At 44.4% G+C, this 21,746-nt stretch overlaps 2 protein-coding genes across 10 annotated transcripts in view; one reads left to right on the top strand and one right to left on the bottom strand.

The window, feature by feature from the left end:
• Positions 1-11,088, top strand: part of LOC309610365 (centromere protein S) — a 25,093-nt gene extending 14,005 nt beyond the window's left edge. For 5 of the 7 annotated variants that reach the window (XM_082353208.1, XM_082353205.1, XM_082353211.1 and 2 more), the window contains exons 4-5: positions 2,421-2,562; positions 3,589-11,088. In XM_082353208.1, coding sequence (XP_082209334.1) covers positions 2,421-2,562; positions 3,589-3,807 — 361 coding nt within the window. In that variant the 3' untranslated portion in view covers positions 3,808-11,088. The remainder of the gene's footprint in view (positions 1-2,420; positions 2,563-3,588) is intronic. The other 2 variants (XR_014233874.1, XM_082353210.1) reach the window with 2 other exon arrangements.
• DFFA (DNA fragmentation factor subunit alpha) lies at positions 10,565-21,746 on the bottom strand. 3 transcript variants are annotated; one of them, XM_082353063.1, is made up of 6 exons: positions 21,525-21,745; positions 19,164-19,325; positions 17,424-17,566; positions 12,927-13,116; positions 12,556-12,704; positions 10,565-11,619 (listed from the first exon to the last, which is right to left on the bottom strand). In XM_082353063.1, exons 1-6 carry the CDS (start codon positions 21,661-21,663, stop codon positions 11,407-11,409), a joined length of 996 nt encoding a protein of 331 aa, XP_082209189.1. In that variant the 5' UTR covers positions 21,664-21,745; the 3' UTR covers positions 10,565-11,406. The 3 variants fall into 3 exon arrangements, with proteins under 3 accessions (XP_082209189.1, XP_082209190.1, XP_082209191.1); XM_082353065.1 differs by having other exon boundaries at positions 11,444-11,619; positions 12,584-12,704; XM_082353064.1 differs by lacking the exon at positions 19,164-19,325 and having other exon boundaries at positions 21,525-21,746.

The raw sequence follows: 21,746 nt of genomic DNA, 5'->3' as shown, positions 1-21,746 counted from the left end.
TAGGAACCCCTTCTGCAGCACTGCTGACTGTGGTTCCCCGGGCTCTGCTGAATTCCTCAGGGACAGAGCGCCCTTTCTGTTATCGGACACTGATGGTTGCAGGTTTCTTCTGTATATGAAGAAGAGTCTTCCACCTTCTATCTAGGTCCTACTTCTGCCATTTAGAATAAACAATCTCCCTTTTTCGAAATCACACGGAACTGTGTTCCTTTAGTCACAGTTCCCGTGGTGCTTCTTTTCAGAAGCACACGTTCTTGCATAAAACATTAGACCGTCGGCTCCCTGTGGGCCGGCTTTGGGGTGGCGGACGGTGGTGGGTGCCTTGTGTAGTACTGTGCACACACGCCAGGCAGGCGCCCCCGAGTCCTTGTTCCCGAGTCTGACGTGTGCTGGGTGGTGAGGAGGAGCCTTTGCTTGAGTTTCATGGCTCTAACCAGGGATTTCCAACGTTTTGTGGCAGGGAGCTCTTCTTTACACTGTGGGGCAGGAAGGACTAAGGATTTAGGGTATCTTCTTAGTAACAGTTCCTATCGTGAGGGCCTTCTGTGCTTTCTGCTTGTGTTAGGTGCTTATCATGATTTTTTTTGGTCCTCACAGAGTTCTGTGAGGTAGGCAGTAGGTACGGTTTTTATCCCCATTTTATAGATGAGGAACCCGAAGCCCTAGAAAAGTTAATTCAACGGCAAAACCAGGATTTTAGTCTAGAGCCGTCACCTTGAAGTACTACGATATGTCGCCATCTCCTTGAAAACGGCCAGTAATAAGATCACATGAAGCCTTCTCCAACCCGCAGCACATAACCCTCTTTGCACCAAAAATTTACTTTTCTCTCAATTGCAGAGTGTGTATCCTGCCCCTTAGCAGGGCTGTAACAACTCTGTCGGGGTGGAGGATGTGGCTCCCTTGTACTTGTAGGTGGCACATGCCAGGCGCTCAGTGTTTAATGAGGCCATTGAATAAAATCTGGGAAATATACTAAGGCTATAAGAAGCTGGCTGAGCTGCCATGACCTTCTCATCTGCAAGAATATCTAAACATTTTTAACACCGTTTGTGGGAGTTAGGCAAAAAATTTATTGTGGTACCAAAAAAAGGACTAAGCGATAGGCAGCGTATGATCCATGGGTCATCAGGCCGTGCCGATTTTACCTAGAATCTTAAACAACAAGCCTGTGATGCAATGAAATTTAAGGTTGAGATTTCCCTTGTGAAGGGGTGTGAACCAGGATCTTGGAAAACCGAAAGCTTCAATGTTCACTTCTGGAAAGCGCTGTCAGTTCTTTGGTTGCTTTCTTCCATTTAGAACCTTGCCTTTGACGTTGGTCACCTTAGTAGGTCAGTGGTGGATGTTTCGGATTTTCCTAGCTGTCTCAGTTAGGTGAAGAGGGTCTGCACATTTGTTTGTGTGATTCTGAACCTGGGACCCATCAGGAGGAGCCAGGAGGTGGCACGGCACAGAGGGCTTCACGTTCTGGAGTTCTCAGCAGCGGGGCTGTCATCGGGAGGAGAGGAAGCCCCAGGAGCTGGTCAAGTGCAGGGCATGTGCAGGGCATGCAGTAAGAAGTACGTTTTACACTTCACACACACACACACACACATACACACACAGAGCGGTATTTATCCTTACTCAACATGATGCCCTCTAATTTTTATTTCATTCAAAAAAAGTGCTAGTTTATGAGCCACTAGTGAGTAGCCAGTAGCGGATGAAAAACACTGGTTACTGTAGTGTCAGCTCATTAGAATTGTGGGATCTCGGCTCCTCCTTGTCCCCACGACATCAGAATCTGCATTTTAATCTTAATAAGGTGATTTGGGTCCACGTCACAGTTTGGGAAGGCCTGGGCCAGAGGACAGTGTCTGGCCTGCTGGGCGGGGAGGTGGTACTGGGGAACCATCACTCGGGTCGCCCTTGCCTGCGGTTTGGAGACCAGTGGGTGCTGAGCGGCTCCCTGAGCCCTCACCGTCTCCTTGCTTCTTCTGCCCAGGCAGATTCAGTCATACTTTTACGTGGGCAAAATTGCAGATTTTAAGCTCCTTATCCAAGGCTAATTTTGTATTCTGTTAAATCACTTGGTTTTGTTCTCATGGCTTCCTGCTTGCTTGGGCATAATTACGAGGAGGTAGAACTTCTTCAGAGGCAAGTGCACTTTGCATTCTAAAGTAGGAGCAAATCCACTCTCAACACAGGAAGAGATCTGAGGCTTTAATGGAGGGGTTAAATCCAATCCGAAAGCACTTTTGTGGGCACTGATTGCTCAGGCTTATGCGTCACTGCTTGAGTGTGAAGGAAGAGGGGGTACAGGCTTTAGACAGGCATATATACAAAAAAACAGCTGCAGGTTGAGCTTAAAATAACCCCCTGGTCTCCAAAGAAGAGACCCAAGTCCACAAAACACTGATTTCGGGACTGCCAAGCAGGACGAGCAGCCGCAGGGCTGGAGAGAAGTGCCGGTCAGCCTGCAGGATGCTGCCGCCGCTCTGCCTCCTGCCGCCGCCGCTGCCCTCGGGGGCCGCCGCTGCCCTCCCCCTGGAGCGCGGCCTCGCCGGCCACGACAGTGCGGTGAGTAGTCTGACTCGGCCGCACGCTAACCCGCTTGTGGGCTGTCTCTTTCCTTGGCACATCTGGCCACCCCTGCGGATTCCCCAGCATCTCCACGGCTGAGTGTGTGTGCAGGACAGGCTGCAGGGCTGGACTCTGCAGTGTGCCCCGCAGCTGCCCTGCGCCGTGATGTCCACATAGACCATGGATTCTTGTTTACCTTCAGTTGTTAGGATGTTTGTTAGAAAGCTCTGAAACTAAGGGGAGCTTCTTCAAGCTAGCAATCTCCACCTGCTAGTCTTTGAAACATTTAGTGATTACACCAGTCTATTGCAGTGCAATCGTGGAGCTGCCACTGTGGTATTGCTCACACATACTTCTAGAATCTTAATTTATATATACAGCACATGTTCTCACTGGCTCAGATTAATTGACATCATTACGTTTTCCGTTGTGAGACTTTGTAATTTCATGACATGACTCATTTTTCTCTTTTTCCCATTTTGAAAAAGTTCCAAGAAAGAGTACATAAAGTTGACCATTAAAAATGGATTTTTCTCTGAAATTATCAGCTGAGTTCCAGACAAGTCATTCATCATCAGATTACTTCTAGAAGCTCTCTAAGGAGTTTGAAAAGCCAGAATATAACGTCTCAAGCTGATCTGTCTCGAAAAGCAATTTGTGGACAGCCAGGAGGAAGACCAGAGATGGGAAAACCAAGCTAAATTAGCCTGGTCCACCTTGGGGGGCTTCTTAGCTGCCAGTCACTTGTCAGGGAAAATGATAGATTTCTTGACCTCTTCTAATTAAGAACCTCAGCAAAGATTAGGGGCAAAACAAGCAGATTTTCCTTGATTGAAAATTTTCAACTTCTTTTCTCTAATTAGAGCAATTTCGTTAAGGTGTTCTCTTAACATCCTTTAAATAGAAATGTGATTTATTGTTCTGGAGCTTTTTTTTTTTTTTTTAAAGGAATTATGTATCTTAATGCTGGCTGAACCAGGTGGTTGATTTGTCTTTCCTTTGTCCTCTGCTTCTTTTTAAAAGCATATGCAGGAAGTGGCAGAAATAAAGAAGAACAGCCTGTTGACTTTCCTTGCGTGGTGGTATGAGTGGGCCTCCCAGGCCAGGGCAGTGTCCTTTGTAGGAGGGGAAGCCAGGGAGGTGTCCAAACGGCAGGAAGTCCTGCCCCTCCAACAGTCCACGCGCCGAGATAAAACGCCCTGCAAGAATTTCTTCTGGAAGACCTTTTCCTCCTGCAAATAAAACCGCACCCATAATTACTCATGCAAAGAAGTGTAACGATGGATCTGAATAAAATGTATTAATCAGCCGTGATCTTTCTTCTTTATGCAGTTGTCTTCTCTTTCTCGTGTAATTTGAAAAGTAGTTTTTATTTAAACTCCAAAAACACTCAATACTGAGTGCCTTGAGTAATTTGGAACCCAAAGAGAGTATTTTTGATAAAGATTTTTGTGGCTATTTCCGTTATTGTCAATGCAGCCATGGGGCTTTCCTTCCACCTTCATTATGTGCTTACAGGTTGTTCTGTCCTTGTCTTCCTTGCTTTGATTTAAAATAGCTAAAAGCTACATATTTAAGTGTTCAGAATAACAGAGTTTATTTTGATATAAACTGTCTAATTTAAACAATATTTCCCCTATTAAAAGCAATTTTTAAAAATAATTTTATTTTTATTTTTATTATTTATTTATTTATTTTCTTGGCTGTGTTGGGTCTTAGTTGCGGCACATGGGATCTTTTATTGCAGCACGTGGGCTTTTCGTTGTGGTGCGCGGGCTTCTCTCTAGTTGCGGTGTGCAGGCTCACTTGCCCCGTGGCATGTGGGATCTTAGTTCTCCCGACCAGGGATCGAACCAGCGTCCCCTTCATTGGAAGGCAGATTCTCAACCACTGGACCACCAGGGAAGTCCCAAAAGCAATTTTTAACATTGTGCTCAAAGAACAAAATGATTGTTCCTCATGTTTTAGCTAAAATTAATTAAATTAATTTAAAAACAAATGTCACGCTATTAGGCAGACAACATCGTGTTGACATGCTTACAAAAGTTACATTCGAAACTGCTGTTAAAAAGTACCTGTACTAATTTTAACTAGTAAGTTAATATTAATTTGTTACAATTCTTTTTATGGAGGAGAGCTTCAGGCTTATTTCAGATCAAGCATAGTGAGCAGTGCTTCTGCCCAGCCTGTAGCCTGATTGCCTCCACTGCTGATACAAGGACTTCCAGAGTCACAGGGTCCGGACTTCATTTGGAGACCGATGCATATGATATGTGTATAGTTGTTATATTTCCCCTTTCCTCAGTAACTTCCCACAGAAGTGAGGGGATGGTGGGTAAACGAGGGGGAGATTCCTTTCTGTGTGATATAATGCAGAGCAACTGTCGAGCCCCATGTGGACCAGCATCTGGGTCCCCTGAGATGGAGGCAGGAGTAAACAAGTGCTCAGTTCCAAACCCTAATCAAATTTCAGTTCTCCTCTGTAGCCCTGAAATGCTTCCTTGATTACACATATTGTTTACGGCTCTTGAATCACAGACTCTAAAGAAAACTTCCAGCGTGAGGTTTTTCAGATGCTAAACTTTGAAGCTTAGAGATTCAAACCTGGAGTTACAGAAAGTTTCTGAAGGTCAGGGCTATTATCAGGAAAATCGGCAAAGGCTGGCTGGAGGGCACTGTGATATTTTCTTCTCTGGACACCAGGGGAGCAGACTCGGAGTATGACTGCTGACCGTTCCGTTCTGTTTTCCACAGAGCTGAGCTCATATTCATAATTACTAGCTGAGTAAAGTATAATGTGATGGAAGTGCCTTAATAGCATCCACATTTCCAAACACAGCAGCTTTCAGAGACCAGTAATTGGGTCAGTGCGCTGGTGGAAGATGCCTGCCTGAAAGGCCAGCTAACCTTCAGAACTGAAGTTTGTTCTAGAAGAAAAGCATGCTGTTTTTCAGTTTCAGTTGGGGTCATACATACAAAGTCCTTAAGACTGGAGATTGTAACTTTTTTTTTTTTTTTTTTGGCCACACCGTGTAGCATGCGGGATCTTAGTTCACCGACCAGGGATCGAACCTGTGACCCTGCAATGGAAGCACGGAGTCTTAACCACTGGACCACCAGGGAAGTCCCTGTAAATTTTAACTAAGTAATATCTGAAGGAAATGAAGCTATGCTAATGACACTGCCAGGAAATTCATCAAGTTTAAGCCTACCTTAGTTCAGGGGCCTTGATAAAATGTTAACTGGCATCAACTGCATGTTAGACTAGAGTAAAATGCTCATGATTAATAAATTAGGGTAAAATGGGTAATTAGGGTGATTTCCTACTATCTTAAAGTCTACCTTTGTGTAGTTCAATATAATCAAATGTGTAGATCTAGGACATCAAGACCTGGACAGCTTCTAATTCATTCTCTTGCATTTATTTCCAGTATTTGTCACCAGAATAGATCCTTAACTGCTAAGGAAGAATTGATGTGGCATAAGCATTCGACAGAAATCCTTTCAGAGTATTCACATGTCAGTGCTGACAGCAAACCGTTTCAGTGGACAGTCAGACCAGTGAGCTCATGGGAGATACGTAAACACCTGGAATTGACAGCGCCTGCTGAAGGGATAACCCACATCTTAATAACAGCAGCTTCTTCAATAGAGATAGGGATTCGCTTTTGAACAAACCAGAAGAGGAAATGTCATTTAGCTCTGAAAAAGAAGGAAGTTTTCTGTTTCTAGACGAGGAAGGAAGAGGCAAAGGACAGCTGGGCAACCCACTATTTCTAGCTTCTCATAACCCTAATAAAAATTAACACGAAATTATCCTTTCTATTTATAATTAAATAGTTAAGTGAACAGATACGTGTTTGTCTTATTAAAATAACTGTAAGCTGGAGAAAAAGCTAGAATTTTCTTGGTGATAGTTCTTGTAACATGATATTAGAAAATACCGAAGAAAATCCCATAGCCCTGCATTAACCTGTTGGTTCACTTCCTTATAATTGTGGAAGTGTTGTCTGACTTAGTTTGAGCAAACAGCTAACTTTAAGGATCTGCAGTCTGAAAATTTAATGCAGCTCCTGGGGAGGAGTGAATCTGTTCCCTTCATTGGAAGCTTCCGAATAGGACGGAGGACTCCACCGCCCCCCCCTTTATTACTTAAAAACCTTAAGTAATATAAGACATAGCCAAAATAATTTAAGGCAAAACCCTATAAATATACCAAAATAAGAAAAAACCCTGAAGGCAAAAAAAAAAAAAGATAATAAAAGACTAGATAATTAGGAAATTAAAAAATCTGGTTAGTAAAGGCACATTAATAATTCTTGTAATTAATGTATTTTTTTAACAGACTACTATTATTTTATTCCTTTCTCTCTGGAAAATGAAAAATCCATTAGTTTTTTTCCTTTTGCTTTTACCCAGAAATTAAAGGTTGGTAAGTGGTAATTAGCACAGCTCCTGTCAAAGCCAGTTGCCTAATGGGGACCGACATTTGACTTGAGTTGAAAGAATGGAATATGGCTAATGTAGAGTTCATTAGTCCCAGTTGCTTTCTTTGACGTTCTTTTCTCCTAACGTAAGAACAGGCATGCCCTGCTCTCTCTCTCTCTCCTCTCCTATTTTTAGACACATTGCTGTGCTGCTACATTTCTATTCTAGAAGGCCTGGAGGCACAGTGGTGTAAGGAAGGTAAGTGGCAGCTGGGGCAAAATAACTCTCACTCCACATTTGGTCTAGGGTTTGCAGACTAAGGTCTTTGCTCCTGCCCCCATCTCTGGCCCTGGGGAGGTGAAGGGACCCACTCCCTACATTGACTCTGTGCTGGGTTCTGTGCTCTTCCTCATACCTAACTTCATTTAACCCTTTCAATCTTGGGGCCTTAGGCTAACCTTACATTTTTGGAAACTACTGTCCCATAAGGTTAGACTCAACGTGGGTCTGTCTCACTCCAAAACCCATAGTACTTTTTCCACTCTCCTATGCAGCTGAGATGCTTGGTGGGTTTGTTTCAAGTACAGAAGACCAATACCAACACCCAGGCCAGTCAACTAAAGCTCTACTGTGTATTTGACAGAAATAACTGAAGAAAACATTTTTCATTCAGCAGGGCAAAGATGGAAATGTTGCAGAATTGGTGAATAGAGATGCTATTCTATTATTTCTGGAATACAGGCTTCCTTTACTACTGGGCTAACTACACAGCGTTCACAAGGCTGACTCACTTCTCTTACGCCACCAGCACAATGACTACAGTTAGAAATCTTTGGGCAATCATGTTGCAGACATATTAGGCCTTTTCCAGTTGGAGCTGACTCCAACTTATTCCATTGGTATTAACAAAACCAGTCATCTGGATGTAGAGTAGGAAAGAGTATGTGGACTTAAGAGAAAATGCAAATAAGTAGAAAGAACACTGGCATTAGAACCAGAAGACCTGCCTTTGAACCCTGGCCCTCCAATTAGCCTTGTGACATGAGGCAAGTCATTGACCCTCCCTGAGCACAACTTTGCTCATGCATAAAATGAGAGGCGACAAGCCACGCCCTGCTTAGCTCACTCAGTTTTGAGGCGCCAATGTGGTAGGTGCTGGCACAGAGCAGACTACAAACTGCTATAAAAATCCTCAACTGGCATTACTGCCCCTCCAGAGGCATTCTGAAAATGTGTGGGGCTGTTTTCAGTTGCCTCAGTACCTGGAGGCTGCTACTGGCATTGAGTGGGTGGGGTGGGAAGTGGGATGCTCGTCTCCCTGCAAAGCACATGACTGCTCCACACAATGAAGAATCATCCCATATCCCGCGTGACGTTTTCCCCCTACCTGACTTTTATATGTCATTCTGGATGTTCATAGGGATGAAAACCTCTTCCAAATTAGCCCCAAACCTAATTCTGTTGTATATGTAAATACAAAGTATTTTTTCCGGTTTTAACGTTCCCTGGATCTATCAAGAATGCAGCCACCTTGTAAATGGAGGATAGATGTGTTACTCTGTCCAGAACGTCACTGTTTTGGGAAATCCCATTACAAAGGGCAATGCTGCTTGTGGTATTTGAGTTGACAGTCACTACACACCGTGCCTGGCTGCCTCTAGCAAGTTCACAGTAATTCAACGGGTAAAAGTACAAGCATCTGACAGCTTCATCGTGCCTTTCGTATGGTCGTCTCCAGAAAGTGACATACTGAGATACACACCATTCTGTTGGAAATTATTTTCCTTTATTTCTTCTGAAATACTACATTTGGGGGTATTATGTTGATGAAGGGTATGCACATAGGTAGGTTATCAGCTCTGGCTTTCATTTAAGGATAATTAAGAAGACATTATAAAATATGCTATTAAAGAAGAAATACTGGGGCTAATAAGTGAGAAGCAAAAGCGTAAGGCATTAGTAAGAGTATGCTGAGTAGGTCTGAGTCCTCCTTGAGGAAGGGCATAGGAGAAGGAAACAGTTCTTTTTGTTCTGTTTGTTTTCTGTACCTCTCCCTCGCCCTAGGACTTACTTATTGTTATATTTCTTTTTACTTAATAATTAGCCAATGTATCTCTTAATAGCATTCTATTTTCCTCTAAGATGCTTAAAAAGTAAGTCAAATAAGTCAGTAACTAATTATCTTTTCCCTGCAAGAGAGACTGCATTGTAGATTACAAAACCCGAAGAACAAGCGTGTACAGAAACGGGGAATATAAACCAGAAGTCTCTGCTTTGCACCCAGAGAGACCTGGAGTCATATCTTTTTTTTTTTTTTTTTAAACATCTTTATTGAAGTATAATTGCTTTACAATGGTGTGTTAGTTTCTGCTTTATAACAAAGTGAATCAGTTATACATATACATATGTTCCCATATCTCTTCCCTCTTGCATCTCCCTCCCTCCCACCCTCCCCATCCCACCCCTCTAGGTGGTCACAAAGCACTGAGCTGATCTCCCTGTGCTATGTAGCTGCTTCCCACTAGCTATCTATTTTACATTTGGTAGTGTATATATGTCCATGACACTCTCTCACCCTGTCACATCTCACCCCTCCCCTCCCCACATCCTCAAGTCCATTCTCTAGTAGGTCTGTGTCTTTATTCCCGTCTTGCCACTAGGTTCTTCATGGCCTTTTTTTTTTTCCCCCTTAGATTCCATATATATGTGTTAGCATACTGTTATTTGTTTTTCTTTCTGACTTACTTCACTCTGTATGACAGACTCTAACTCCATCCACCTCATTACAAATACCTCCATTTCATTTCTTTTTATGGCTGAGTAATATTCCATTGTATATATGTGCCACATCTTCTTTATCCATTCATCTGTCGATGGACATTTAGGTTGCTTACATGTCCTGGCTATTGTAAATAGAGCTGCAATGAACATTGTGGTACATGACTCTTTTTGAACTATGGTTTTCTCAGGGTATATGCCCAGTAGTGGGATTGCTGGGTCGTATGGTAGTTCTATTTGTCGTTTTTTAAGGAACCTCCATACTGTTCTCCACAGTGGCTGTATCAATTTACATTCCCACCAACAGTGCAAGAGTGTTCCCTTTCCTCCACACCCTCTCCAGCATTTATTGTTTCTAGATTTTTTGATGATGGCCATTCTGACCGGTGTGAGATGATATCTCATTGTAGTTTTGATTTGCATTTCTCTAATGATTAATGATGCTGAGCATTCTTTCATGTGTCTGTTGGCAATATCTGTATATCTTCTTTGGAGAAATGTCTATTTAGGTCTTCTGCCCATTTTTGGATTGGGTTGTTCGTTTTTTTGTTATTGAGCTGCATGAGCTGCTTGTAAATCTTGGAGATTAATCCTTTGTCAGTTGCTTCATTTGCAAATATTTTCTCCCATTCTGAGGGTTGTCTTTTGGTCTTGTTTATGGTTTCCTTTGCTGTGCAAAAGCTTTTAAGTTTCATTAGGTCCCATTTGTTTATTTGTGTTCTTATTTCCATTTCTCTAGGAGCTGGGTCAAAAAGAATCTTGCTGTGATGTATGTCATAGTGTTCTGCCTATGTTTTCCTCTAAGAGTTTGATAGTGTCTGGCCTTACACTTAGGTCTTTAATCCATTTTGAGTTTATTTTTGTGCATGGTGTCAGGGAGTGTTCTAATTTCATACTGGAGTCATATCTTATGGAGATTGATTTAATGACCTTTTTATACCCCCTGCTGATAAAACACATTAGAAAACTGAAAAGTTTCACAGTGGTAATGCATATAATTTCACAATACTGAATTAGATATTAGAAATGGTGAATTACACTCCGTATGTCCCTATGGTCTGCAAATTTAATACGTGCCTTTAAAACAAATGAAAAAATTCCTTAACTTGAGAAACAAGATTGTGGCCATAATCAACACTCTGATATGTCATCTTCTCTACTGTTATTTGTGTTTAAAATTCTACCGTTCCATCTTTAGAATAAGAATAGTGGGTCTATTACTATGATGGTTGCATAGTTCAACAGACTGAATCATGAAAGAGATAGATATACCATTTATCTGATGTAGAAGAAAAAAAGAGTAAAAAAAAAAAAGAATAGTGGGTCTGAAATATGACAATTTCTTTTCCCTGCCCTTTACAACTACTGTTAGAGAACATAAGAACTTGCAATTAGAGGAGGTGGGATATTGCTGGTGCAGCTCTATGGTTCAAAATAGGTCGGAGAGCCCATGTGGAGATCTGGAATAGCTTTTCTGGAAAGGGTATGAAGCCTGTCTTCCAGCCTGTTCCAGGAGAACATTCTGGAAGGCAGGGGGTAGAGGAGTATGTAGGGAGCTACAAAGATTAGGCTGAAGGTATTTACTGACACTGACACAAAACCTAAGGTTTTCTTTGGCATATTTCTGGCTGCCAGCTATGTGGGGTCTCGTTTGGCTTGTTTGGGATTCTGTACTTCTCCAGGCAGCGAACTCTTCCTTGCTGAAATGCTCCTCAGAGAATACAAGCTCTGTACCTGCTGGAGGCGCAGGCTAAGTTCCTGATGACAGGTCTGTTGAACAGCTTCCGTCTTCTTTATGTCCCAGTTCAAAGCAACAGCCAATGCTTTAGGGTCCTCCTTGGCAACCAACTGCGGCAAGAGTAAGAACCATTAAGAACCAGCACCTCTGCTGCTCTCGTGATTTTCTTTAGAGGGGGGAGAATCGGCAATATCAGTCTATGTCATGTCTTTATGCTGAAATGCCAGGTCTCCTTCATATTCAATTGTCACAGGCCTCGTCTCACCATACAACACCAACAGGAAAGGACCTCTAGAGAGTAGTTTACTTGGAGCAACAATAAAGTCCTCCGCACACAGGAAATTTAGCCAAGCTCAAGTCAGTACAGCTTCTTTCCCTTCTAGCTACACCAAGGAAGTACTGGGAACAGGGACAAGGGTGAAGCATAAGAAGGAGCACCCAGGGACTTCCCTGGCAGTCCAGTGGTTAAGATTCTGCACTCCCACTGCAGGGGGCACAGGTTCGATCCCTGGTCGGGGAACTAAGATCCCACATGCCACTCGGCATGGCCAAAAATAAAATAAAATAAAATAACTGTGAAACAACTGATGAAACAAAAACACAAGCTACAGCAAATCCCCCCCAAAAAAAAGAAAGAAAGAAGGAACACCCACTTTGACGGGTTCCCTTCATCAAGCCTCCAGTTCCCTGGTCTGAGAGTGCAAGACGATCCCCTCGAGTGGGCCTTTCTCAAGGATATTTTATGTGCTTCTATGGCCTATGGATCTTTTTCAACCACTGACAGATGCATCTCAGAAGCCTGAGTCCTGCTATTCCTCCCTGTCGGGGTCAGACACTTCATTACCTACTTTGGACCAGAAAATAATGTTTGATGATCTGAGGGAGTGCACCCATTTTGTTTAAGATTTGGATTAAATGAGATGTTTGCAAATGCTTTGCATATAATACTGGGCAAATTGACAGCTACGATTCAAGGTCTGCAGAGGTGAAAAAGACCTGATACAAGCCTCTCCTTGCAAAGGTCAGGGTCCCTGGTGCTCGCCCACCTCCAAATCTTGACTAGACAAACTCAGCTCTGGAGCGGGTTTCTCCTTCAGCGCAGTAAGGATCTGGCTCGTAAGTGCAATTTCGGAGGAGCTCTCTCCAATACCCGTGTCAACTGCATCCCTCTCATCACCGAGGCCAGCTTTGGACTCTGCAAAGCAGATGTGAGACAGAGATCAGCACACCATGTACACATACAGCCATACCAACATCCAGCCAGAGCAATCAGCTGGGCAGACAGAAGCCGGTCATCTCAAGATGCCAGCAGCTGTGGCTTCACTGTTTTTGACCACATGGTAAGCATCCGGCTCTCTCTCTCAAGGAGAGGCTCTACTGAGTTCTCAGTGTAACTCCCGCAGCCGATGAATCCTACCTTGCTGCTTCAACAGGATGCTGCCCTCCTTCTCCAAAGCCCGGAGGTAAAGCTCCAAGAGCTGCTTGGACTGACGGGCTTCCTCTCTCTGGTCAAGGACCTGCTGGAGGGTGTTCTGGAGCCCCTGGACTGCGACACGACTTTGGCTGAGTTCCTGAGCCAGCTCTGAACATGGGACATCAATAAGCATCTGACAAACAAATACAGACTTTAAGAAATTGGAAAGTACTTTCTAAACGTGATGTTACAGCTCTCAAATACATCAATTTCGCAGACTCATTTCATCTAGTTCCCAAAGTTACCTAATATGGCTGCCTGAAAGTCAGGAAAGAGGCATGTAATTTTTTCAGTTTTCCTCTGGTGAAAAAATTAGGAAAATATTGCCTTAGTGCCTTATTAAAAACAAAACAAACAGAAATAGAGTCACAGATGTAGAAAACAAACTTATGGTTACTGGGGGGGGAGGGGGAAGAGGGATAAATTGGGAGACTGGCATTGACATATACACACTACTATATACAAAATAGATAACTAATAATGACCTACTGTACAGCACAGGGAACTCTACTCAATACTCCGTAATGACCAATTTGGGAAAAGAATCAAAAAAGAGTGGATATATGTATATGTATAACTGATTCACTTTGCTGTACAGCAGAAACTAAAACAATATTGTAAATAACTGTACTCCAAATAAAAATTAAAACAAAACAAAATCCTGATATTAAATAACCTATTGTACATTGTACAGAATATAAAGGAGGAGGTGTATGATCACTTGTACAATGAATCAGTATGAGGCTGTTTCAAGCAAAAGTCTTTCTGATGGTTTTAACCTTAAACATTTTTATTATACATGTTCGTACTTTGAACGACTATTTTTCAAATATAAACTACTCAGCTTTTGAATGACATGTTCAGTCTGTGAAATAAGGGAGACCTCACTTATCATACCCTAGATCTTAAGAAGGCTCAATCTTTCGGCATACACAACACTAGATTAAAAATAGTCTTCAGGGCTTCCCTGGTGGCACAGTGGTTAAGAATCCGCCTGCCAATTCAGGGGACACGGGTTCGAGCCCTTGTCCGGGAAGATCCCACATGCTGCGGAGCAACTAAGCCCGTGTGCCACAGCTACTGAGCCCTCATGCCACAACTACTGAAGCCTGTGCACCTACAGCCCGTGCTCTGCAACAAGAGAAGCCACCGCAATGAGAAGCCCGTGCACTGCAACGAAGAGTAACCCCCGCTCGCCACAACTAGAGAAAGCCCACGTGCAACAATGAAGACCCAAGGCAGACAAAAATAAATTTAAAAAAATAATAATTAAAAAATAAAAAAATAATAAAAAATAAAAATAGTCTTCATAAGAGAAAAGATCAAACTGTTGAAATTCTTGGAGAGTAAATCTAACTTCAGCTGCAGATTAGAATATGGAGCTTAATAAGAAATACAATAATAAGCGTTTGCATTTCTCAAGCACTTACCATGTATCAGTGAGAAAACTGATGTAAATCTCTTAGGACAGAAAGTGATGAGGAGGGCTGCTCTAGATTGGGAAAGGCCTCTTTGAAGAGGTGACTTTATAAGTTATCCTTAACTTTCATATTGCATCAATTTTCGAACAAGTAGTATTAATATACATTCATAAGGTTCAAAATTCAAGAAGTACAAACCTTACGAGGTAAGTACTAGTATTACCACCACCTTACACACATGAGGAAAGTGAGGCAAGAGCAGTTAATAACGTCCCCAGGATCAGTCAGTCTTAGTTCTAATCCTCAGGACGCTGTGTAATTGACCCCTGTGCCCCTCCCTTCGCTCCCATCTGTTCTCACTCCCCATGGTCCCCGAGACGGTGGTTCCTTTCCTCTACCTGTCGCGTGGCCGGCCTCTGCAAGCTCCTGTCCTAAGCTTCCCCGTGGAGCCTAGCTGTCAGGGCCAGGCTCACTTACATTCTGGTGTCCCTGTTTCGGTAATGACGGCTGTGCTCCTTATTCTAGGGGTATCATAATATGCTAGTCTGTTGGGATGGGAAGGGATCTCGTGACCCCTTTCTGTTTCTTTTTTTTTGGCCATGGGGCATGTGGGATCTTAGTTCCCCAACCAGGGATCGAACCTACGCCCCCTGCAGTGGAAGCACAGAGTCTTAACCACTGGATTGCCAGAGAAGTCCCCCCTTTCTGTTTCATAAAACAGGAAAAACAAGAAAGAAAAAAATTAAGCTTGCTCCTGCCCTCCCTCTGCCTGGAACACTCTGGCCCCAGCCTTTCCATGGCAGGCTTCCTCTTGTCCTTCAGGGTCTCCTCTTGGGACCTGCCAATGTTTCTCAACTAAATTCTATGAATTTATTCTATGCACAAGCATGTGTGCAAAATGACACTGATCTAAGCTTTTTGCAGCACTGACTAGAATAGCAAGACTGGTGACAACCCACATGTCCCCCAGTGGGGGAGTCTCATTAAATAAGTCATGGTACAGGCATGAAATGGAATATTATGCAGTGGTGAAAAAGAGGTGAGGATGTCTTTTATAAACTGATCTAGAATACTTTCCAAATCTTTCTTTAAGACAGAGTAGAGGGCTTCCCTGGTGGCACAGTGGTTAAGAATCTGCCTGCCAATGCAGGGGTCACGGGTTTGAGCCCTGGTCTGGGAGGATCCCACATGCTGTGGAGCAACTAAGTCCGTGTGCCACAACTATTGAGCCTGTGCTCTAGAGCCCAGGAGCCACAGCTACTGAGCCCACGTGCCACAGCTACTGAAGCCTGCATGCCTAGAGCCCATGCTCTGCAACAAGAAAAGCCACCGCAATGCAATGAGAAGCCCACGCACCGCAACGAGGAGTGGACCCCACTCACTGCAACTAGAGAAGGCCTGCGCTCAGCAACGAAGACCCAACACAGCCAAAAATAAATAAATAAAATAAATAAATTAAAAAAAAAATTAAAACAGTAGAGATGCTTCCACTTGTGTGATATAGGGGAGGAGGTGAAAACACTTATGTATTTGTTTGTATATAAAATATCTCTGGAAAGGGAAACTGACAGATTGGTTGTCTCCAGGAAGGGGAAGTTGGATGGCTGGGGGCAGGAGTCAGACTTTTCCTGTATATCCTTTTTTTTCTAAGCAGCTTAATTGAGGGATTTCCCTGATGGTCCAGTGGTTCAGACTCCATGTTTCCAATGCAGGGGACGTGGCTTCGATTCCTGGTCAGGGAACTAAGATCCCACATGCCCCATGGCCAAAAAACCCCCCAAAAAACCCAGCTTTATCGGGATATAGTTAATATACTATACAATTCACCCATATAAATAAAGTGTATAATTCAGTGGGTTTCAGTATAATTAGTGGTCTTATAATAGTGCAATCACCACCACAATCAGTCTTAGAACATATTCACCACCCCAGAAAGAACTGTACCCATTAGTAGTTCCTCCTTATTCCTCCTCAAAACTCCCCACCAACCCCATCCCTAGGCAACCACTAATCTACCTTCTATTTCTACGGACTTGTGTATTCTGGCCATTTCATATAAATGCAGTCATAAAATATGTGGCCTTTCATGTCTGGCTTCTTTCACTTAGCATAATGTTTTCAAGTTTTATCCATGTCGTAGCATGTATTAATACTCCATTCCTTTTTATGGCTGAATAATATATTCCACTGTTTGGATATACCACATTTTATTTATCTAGTTATCAGCTGACGGACATTTGGGTTGTTTTACTTTCTGGCTACCTGTGTATCCTTCTATACCTCTTGGATTTTGAACCATGTGAAAGTATTAATATGATTTATTCAAAATAAATATACAAGTTTAAAAAATTACCAAAAGGTCACCTCCTTTCAGGAGGCTTCCCATCACCCTTGGCACACTGCCCTGTCTGACATGCTGCTTATTTTGTCTGCCTCCTTCCACCAGGACTTGAGTTCCATTAGAGCAGGGACTGTGTCTGGCTTGTTCACCATTGTATCCCTGTGCACAGAACCATGTCAGGCAGAGGACAAGGGCTCAATAAGTATTTTTTTGAGTTAACAATACTATTTTTATCCTAATTCTACTGGAGAGGAAACATAAGCAGAGAGGCTAAGTTACCGGTTCAAAGTCAGAGAGGTGGAGCTAAGATTTAATCTGCATTCTTTAGCAGTACATCCTTGACCCACGCCTTGGGCCTAAATGGGTCTAGGTGGGGCCTTGACGTCTGTGTTTTTAAAAAGCTCCACTGGTGATTCTGATGCAGGGTGAGGGGTGAAAATTTCCTACTCTAGGTGAGAGAATTAGAAAATGAAGAACCTTGGTTGTCATCTAAGAATTACTTAAAAATTAAGAAGCGATGAAACTATTATGGCAGGATGCATGGCAACTAAGGCGCTGGGGGCAGCACAGGCCGGGGGAGCGTGGCTACGGGCGGCGGAGGAGCGTGGCTACGGGCGGCGGAGGAGCGTGGCTACGGGCGGCGGAGGAGCGTGGCTACGGGCTGCGGGGGAGGCTTACTTGGAGGTCCTCCTCGGACAGGAGGACGATGCTGGACAGGTCTGCTTTCAGCTGCCTGGCCACATTCTTCCACTTCAACCCTGCCCCGCTGTCTGTTTCATCTCCGTCAAAGGACTCTTGGGTAATCCAAGCCGTACCTCCATCTGATACATGGGAGAAAATGCCGGTCAGAGTCAGATTAACCGGAAGTGCTATTTTCACTTCCTCCTCCAACTCAGACCTCGAGGATGTCGGCACATCCTTCCGACAGATCACTTATAATAATTTCGATGGTGAAGGAAGCACCTTTTCTCAGGGATTCATGGGAAAGCCAATCCCCATCTAGGACCTTAATTTCCCCTCTTGTTCCATCTTCCATTTCTTTTTTTTTTTTTTTTTGGCTGCAGCAGATTTTAGCTGCAGCACGCGGGGATCTTTGTTTGGCATGAGGGATCATTCGCTGTGGCGCGTGGGCTCCAGAGCGCATGGGCTCTGTAATTTGTGGCACGCGGGCTCTCTAGTTGTGGCGTGCAGGCTCAGTTGCTGTGGTGCAAGGGCTTAGTTGCCCCGTGGCATGTGGGATCTTAGTTCCACGACCAGGGATCGAACCCACATCCCCTTCATTGGAAGGTGGGTTTTTTTACCACTGGACCACCGGGGAAGTCCCCATCTTCCATTTATTTCTGTGTGAAACTGCTCTGTATTCTTTTACAGAAGGAAGCCACTTAAATCCAATGTATGCTTAGGCATACCCAGGATACTGTCACACTTCCCTTTAGGTTGGTTTTTGTGTGTGTGGGTGTGTTCTATTTCTGCATCCCAAATCATTCATCCTCATCGGCACTCCTCCTGTGCTTGGCGATGGGGCTTACCCTTGACGGGAGGAGCTGCAGCCACTGTTTGCTGTCCCCTGGGCCCGCGTACAAAGGTGGCTGGGAAAGCCATTGCTGAAGGGTGACTTCCTCACTTTAGTGGCCTAGGGACTTTTCTCAAGACACTTCTTTAGCTCTTTGATCCTTGCCCGTCAATATTAGTTCCCTTTGTATTTCCAGTGAGGACGATGCTAATGATGGTGATAGGTAATTATTTATTCGTCTTACTGTGTACCAGGTGAGATCTAAATGCTTTCTATCAGTGGCTCTCAGCTGGGAGTGATTTTGCCCATCCCACACCCAGTAGACGTGTGACAATGTCTAGAGGCATTCTTGCTTGTCACAGTTAGGGTGAGGAGATGCCGCTGACACCTAGTAGGTAAAGGCCAGCGATGCTGCTGAACGCCCTGCGAGACACAGGACAGCAGCCCCACGACAAAGGATTCCCCGGCCCGAAATGTCAGCAGTACTGTTGAGAAGCCCTGGCTTGATATGTACTATGTTCTAGTATCCTCACAACAACGCTAGGAGACAGGTACTGTAATTATTATCTCAATACGGGGCTGAAACGTTAGATAATCTGCTCAAGGTCACACGGCTAGTAAATGGCAGAGCCAGGATTCAGACCAGACAGTGTGACCCCACCCGCGGCACAGATCTCTCTGCCTTGCTGCGTTTTAGTTGCTGTCGGTCTGTGAGTTATTTGAGAACTGAGCCCATATCATTCATCTTCATCCCCAGACTCAGCACCACTCTGGTATACAGAAGGTGCTCAGTAAATGTTTGCTGCATAAATGCTTAAACAGCCAGCCAAACAGCAACCAGGTGCCTATGCAGTAAAATAAATCATGATGGATGGTATATTGTATATACGGCCAGCATTTCTTACCTGAATTGTTGTAAGCCCACTTCTCATTCCCAGCCAGTGCCACAAACTTAGTATTGGCAGGAAGACACAGGAAGTAATCGTCATCATCCACTATGGTGCCATCCTCTGCCAGGACCAGGGTGACTGGTGCCAGGGACTTGTCAATGGCCAGAATGTCACAAGCTGAGAGAAATAAAATATTGGTAATTGACAAGTATCCCTAGGGAAATTACATCTGTCCTTGCACTCTCAATATGTATGCCCCGGGACTTCCCTGGTGGCGCAGTGGTTAAGAATCCGTCTGCCAATGCATGGGACACAGGTTTGAGCCCTGGTCCGAGAAGATCCCACATGCCGCGGAGCAACTAAGCCCATGTGCCACAACTACTGAGCCTGCGCTCTAGAGCCCGCGAGCCACAACTGCTGAGCCCGCGTGCCTCAACTACTGAAGCCCGCATGCCTAGAGCCTGTGCTCCGCAACAAGAGAAGCCACTGCAATGAGAAGCGCGCGCACCGCAGCGAAGAGTAGCCCCCGCTCGCCGCAACTAGAGAAAGCCCCCGCGCAGCAACGAAGACCCAGTACAGCCAAAAATAAATTAAAAAAAAAAAAAAGTATGCCCCCAGAGCCTAGAAAAATCCCTGGTAATAATAACTGTAATAACTATAATGATGACCACTAGCACTAATATAACACTTACCATGTCCCTGGTACTGTACTAAGTGCTTTTCAGATACAGCATTTAATTTCATAACAATCCTATAACGTAGACACTATTGTTACTCCCATTTTTATGGACGTCAAGCCCAAGGCTCAGAGAAGTTAAGTAATTTGCCCAAGGTCACACAGTAAGTGGCAGAGCCGGCATTTCAACCCACACAGTCTGGCTCTTGAAAATGTGTTTTTCTTTCAGCTACTCTACACCCACATTAGGAGGCACTTGAGCCTTTACTTGGATGAACAACAAACTAAAGTCTGATTTGATTCCTTGAGAACAAGCAGTCTTTCATTCATTTCCTCAGTGGTCTACTCAAATTCTCCTATGTGTCAAATGTCACAAAGAAAAAAGAGAAAAAAGAAGAAAATTTTAAAAAAGAAAAGAAAAAAAAATGACTTTATGTTCTCGCAGTATCCTTTGCAGCCTTACTAACCTATAGGAAAGTATAAGAGAAGCAGAAGGCAGAAGTTTGTAACAGTAGCTTTTCATCTTTATGATCACTGGGCAAGAGGCTTTGTCCAGGGCAGGTCTGTACCATCCCATTGAGTAATGGCAATGCCTAAAATGCTAATGGGACTAGACTAGGCAGAGAAGTAGCCAAGAGACTACAAAGATCATTGGGCAATGCTGTCTTCCACCCAAATAGAACAGCAAGCCTTGCATAGGCCGAGCTCCAGAAACACAAGCACTTACACAAGCCTCTGTGCCAAATGCAACCAGCCACTGCACTGAAGGGGCACTAAAACTTAAGCAACTTCATGCCAAGCAAAAAATATGTAAACACTTATATGGCAAAAGCCATGTCACTAAAGCATTTAGAGTGCTTTGGCTGTTCCTGCATCTCTGAAAGACATCTGTCTGATATCTGTTGGGCTTGGTGACTCTGGGGGAAGCCCTGAACATGCTGACACAGACGTCCACTACATGCCCGGGGATGACACACACGTTTAACCAATAGAACTTCTTTGAGTAAGCAATTTACTGCTACAGGCCAGCAACGTGTAAGTCGTTTGAATATATCATCTCCTTCCAGACTCCCAGTCCTGTGGAGCAGGGCTGGAAATACACCCACTTTGCTGAAGAGAAAACTGGGAATGGAGAGATGGTTAAGTGTAAGGTCAGGTAGCTAGTAACAGTATGCTGCTCAGAGTTTCTGTCAACTCGGTTACTCACAACAGACGTGCCTTGTCTGGCCCTCCCGGATGGTCGGTAACAGCTCCCTCTTTACCGCACAGGTACCTGCCAGAGCTGACTGTAGAAACCCGCTCCCACCCCGCCGTAGGCTCAGCTGGGGGCCCCAGTACCACCTTAGGGAGCCTGAGTGGCAGGAATACACTGGACTGGGTTCGATCCAAAATCTGAGTCATCTAAGGGCGAAGCACCGAAGTAGAGTCTGTCTTAATTCGCATGTTGCTTCTCGTCTGCCTCTCCACCATATGAATCTCACACAAGATAAATTCAGTTAAAGCGCCTGTAAACGCTATGAAACTGCTAAGTCGCCATACCCACTTGAGTCATCTCTGTTCCAAGGCTCCACTCGAGCGACAAGAAGCCCCAAGTCGCCTCTCCTGACCTCGCCTTGCCCCGCCGGACATCCCCACCTCTCCCCGGGTCCCTTCAGCCCGGGCCCCGGCCCCCCAAGTCCTCGCCCCCGTCCCGTGCCAACCCTTGCTCCTCAGCTCCTCGAGGCAGGAGGCCGCCACGCCGTGCTGTTCCCGGCCGTGGTTGCGGCACAGGAGACACTGCTTTAGAGCCCGGATCTCGCTGGGTTCTGGAACGCTGGGGCCCCCAGCCACCTCCGTCATCTTCAGGGTCTGACCTGACCGACGCGCGGACGTCAGGGGAGCTGGATGCGGGAGTCCTACCCAACTCCACCCCCCGCGGCATG

Source organism: Balaenoptera borealis, assembly GCF_965194805.1.
Source record: "Balaenoptera borealis genome assembly, chromosome: 1".
NCBI lineage: Eukaryota > Metazoa > Chordata > Mammalia > Artiodactyla > Balaenopteridae > Balaenoptera > Balaenoptera borealis.
The sequence above is the reverse complement of the archived record's forward strand: the minus strand, read 5'-3'. Positions and strand labels throughout refer to the sequence as shown.

Coding starts and splice junctions, on each gene's coding strand:
- DFFA (XM_082353063.1), bottom strand. CDS start 21,663: ATGACGGAGGTGGCTGGGGGCCCCAGCGTTCCAGAACCCAGCGAGATC. Junction 13,117..17,423: donor TGTCCGAGGAGGACCTCCAA/GTAAGCCTCCCC, acceptor TTTGTTTGTCAG/ATGCTTATTGATGTCCCATG. Junction 11,620..12,555: donor TGTCTAGTCAAGATTTGGAG/GTGGGCGAGCAC, acceptor CTCTTGCCGCAG/TTGGTTGCCAAGGAGGACCC.